The sequence below is a fragment of the Oncorhynchus gorbuscha genome, linkage group LG08 (assembly GCF_021184085.1).
Source record: "Oncorhynchus gorbuscha isolate QuinsamMale2020 ecotype Even-year linkage group LG08, OgorEven_v1.0, whole genome shotgun sequence".
NCBI classification, from domain to species: domain Eukaryota; kingdom Metazoa; phylum Chordata; class Actinopteri; order Salmoniformes; family Salmonidae; genus Oncorhynchus; species Oncorhynchus gorbuscha.
In genome coordinates, this window is record NC_060180.1 from 68,176,105 (window position 1) to 68,179,390 (window position 3,286).

The window sequence follows — 3,286 nt, forward strand, 5'->3', positions numbered from 1 at the left end:
GTTTGCATTTCCCACTCCCCTGAGATGATAATTTAGTGGGGAGGGAAAACCATATAGAAAAAAAACCCTAATAAAAAACTACGCTGCCTCGATTAGAAATTAATGTTCGGGGTTGATTGAGAAGCGAATTTAAATAATCCAGTGTTTAGTGAATAAGGCAAGGTTCCTGGTTTGTATTTATGTCAGCCTGCTCTCATTGGGATACCTTTGCTACACAAGTTTTAAGAAGCTATGGTGAATGGCTTCATGATAATGGCCCACATTTTGTAACATAGGACGTTCAATGATAGTACCTTCATACCCATCCTAACGCTAGTCATAAGACTGCTCTGCTCAAGGCGACAGCAGATTATAAACATTACTAGGTACTTTCATCCATTGCTTAGGACCTATATTTTTGGTTTATTGTGATTTGGTATTTTTAAACAAATCTATACTCTCAATTCAGCCTGATGCTGCCAGTTGCATTATGTTGTTGAACCGTAAAAATAAATAATAAAAGCGGCTGGATGATGGAAGGGTGTAGGCACCTCATACCTGATCTGGTCAGTTTGCACTATGCCCTCTTTGTGGCCCTCCAGTCTAGCAGCCAGACGCTCCTTGTCCAGTCGCACTCGTTCCTCATCCTAGATAACAGAATGTGTTAGAATGGTAAAATGCTCCATATGATGAAAGATAATCATGTATTACATTTCTGCAGGGATCATATTCTCAAAATGTATGAATTCACTGTACTGTAAATTGCTTTGGATAAAATTATCTGGCATATTGTTAAACAGGATACCTATAGAGAATTCCTTTAGTGCTGAGGAGAACGTTCTACAAAGAACTGAGCTGAGGAGAACGTTCTATAAAGAACTGAGCTGAGGAGAACGTTCTATAAAGAACTGAGCTGAGGAGAACGTTCTATAAAGAACTGAGCTGAGGAGAACGTTCTATAAAGAACTGAGCTGAGGAGTCTGAATGGCGCCGGTCAAAGATATTACATACCTCAATCCTGGGTTTCTTGGCTTCAGATGACACTTCATCTGCTGCTCGTTTGACTGATGCAATAAAGAATTAATAAGCCAACTTGTGCAAAATTATGCAATACCTTTCCAATTCTAATCTGCACAATATCTAAAATGACTCTCACCAAGCTGATTGCATGTGCAACACAGACCAATGGTGAACAAAGTAGTATATTAGGCCTTACAGCATGGACTGTTGATATATCCGTTTCAAGGGAACACATTTTCTAATATACACGGATTAAATCATTGAAATCAATGGAAGAGTTGTCATATTCAAAATGCTAAAACTACCTTGCGTTGGCCTTTGCAAACCAATCTCTATGGGGGCACTTCTGTCGATACTTGTCGAAGTAGCTGTGAAGAGAAATCAAAATGGAAATTGCTTTAGTACAATAATTTCAATTGAATCAACGCGCGTGCATTAAATTCACGGTGTTAAATCTGATTTGGTTTCAATTAATACTTACAACTTTCCCCATTGAGATAGGACAGCAAGCCCTTTCTATCAGGTCTTCTGACAACCGGAATGTTCTCGGTCTTAGGGGATGATCAGAATACTTATGTAAATCACAATGAAATACAACAATCTACCAAGGTCACAACAACACCTCTGGCAATGACAATCAATAGACCACTGGCAACACTAAGACAGAACATCCATGACACATGGCAGCAGTATTCAACTAACTCTATACAACTCTCACTTGCAGTGAGGACATTAAGTCTACTTACTGCAGCCCTTCGCACGTAGGATGGATGAGGGAGATGCACATTGTTGAGCAGGAACAAAATAGAGTCCAGGGTGTAGTACTCCTTGGGCTGACCCTCCTTTCCAGTTCTGAAAATCATTACATTCAGCTTTAGCGTTGCAAAATTCAACTAACTTTCCCAAAATTCCTAGGTTTTCCAGAAATGTTTGTTAGATGATTCACAGAATAAACATGAATTCAGAATCCTTCAACCAGGATTTCTGGAAAAGCAGGGAATGTTGGGAAAGTTAAAATAATTTTGCAACACTAGTCAGCGTTGACCAGTAGTTGTGCCCATTGTCTACAGTTCTTTCAGTAAAATCCAGATGCCCTCTTGTGGAACTAATCTGGAATTTAGTCACACTGCATGCATTAATAGTGAAGGCTAAGATAAATAGTTTAAATCCTGTATTTTGTTAATTACGTTACACACAAATAGTGACCAGCTGTGACGACTATGTCACAGCTTTTCAATGACACCTCCAACTGGTCCAACTTGTCGGGTAAAAATGAGGTTGTCCAACTATTTAATGTCATACATTAAAACGACTGCTTGTTCTGCAGAAACCAGGAAATACTTAACTAGCTAGCTAGCTGACACAGAACATCAAAGTAATGTCTAGCTGGCAAGCTAGAAATGTAAAAACATGGTGACAGGTACGGTCACCTGAGGAAATCAATAATAGCTAACGTTAGTTGCAATACTGTAACTTAACTACCGCGGGTTTGCAAGCATGACAGCTGGCTTGTGACAACGTTGCCTGGGTAGTGGCTTTTACACAAAGCAATTAACGTTAGATAGTTAGCTAGCGTGCTAGTTAAACCCCCCCCCCCCAAAACTAACAATAAAATGATAACTGCATTTGCTATCTTTCGGTGCAAATAGTAGCTAGCACATTTTAAACGCGGCAAGAAAAGTTTGGGCATCAACAACCATATCTCGCTAACATTAACATGAGCTATTAACGTTACTAGCTAGCCTAGCTACAACAGGCCGATTGGTAAATTACTCGCTTCAATTTTAACAAGCAAATTTAACATACCCCCAAATGACATAGTTAGTCTTGACATTTTTGGGCCAAGAGAACTCTCCAAAGATAACTTCGTCTCCTTTGGCGACGATTTCTTTTTTCTGGATGTTGTATTGGCGAAGAACACTCAACACGTCCGCCATCTTCACTTGTCTTCATGTAACTAGCGAGCGTGAGTGCAAGGCCCCCAGTCACCTATCAACAGAATGCAATGTGGTCTCACAGAATGCCTGATCCCAATTTCCAGTTGTATTTGTGTTCAGTGTGTCAATGGATAGGTCTATTCTGAACACAAATTGCAGTACATTTCAGTTTTTATTTTATTATAATCTCTGTTCTCCATATATAGAATGCATAAATGTATCATGATTCATTCATGGCCATTATGACTCAAAACAATTTGAATTCCCTTCTATAGCCATAAAATACTTGCTTGCCTTCTCTGTAAAAGGTACATTTTGTAAAGTAAATACACACATAAAGAAATGTCCAT

At 39.1% G+C, this 3,286-nt stretch overlaps 1 protein-coding gene across 2 annotated transcripts in view; it reads right to left on the reverse strand.

Moving 5' to 3' along the window:
• The window catches only part of cdc73 (cell division cycle 73, Paf1/RNA polymerase II complex component, homolog (S. cerevisiae)), a 37,057-nt gene extending 34,076 nt beyond the window's left edge, over positions 1-2,981 (reverse strand). Inside the window, exons 1-6 of one of the 2 annotated variants that reach the window (XM_046360433.1) lie at positions 2,806-2,981; positions 1,746-1,851; positions 1,481-1,550; positions 1,305-1,367; positions 991-1,043; positions 538-626 (exon numbers count right to left, since the gene is read on the reverse strand). In XM_046360433.1, the coding sequence (XP_046216389.1) occupies positions 538-626; positions 991-1,043; positions 1,305-1,367; positions 1,481-1,550; positions 1,746-1,851; positions 2,806-2,936 (512 nt within the window). In that variant the 5' untranslated portion in view covers positions 2,937-2,981. The remainder of the gene's footprint in view (positions 1-537; positions 627-990; positions 1,044-1,304; positions 1,368-1,480; positions 1,551-1,745; positions 1,852-2,805) is intronic. The other variant, XM_046360432.1, reaches the window with a different exon arrangement.
• Between the last annotated feature and the right edge of the window lie 305 nt (positions 2,982-3,286).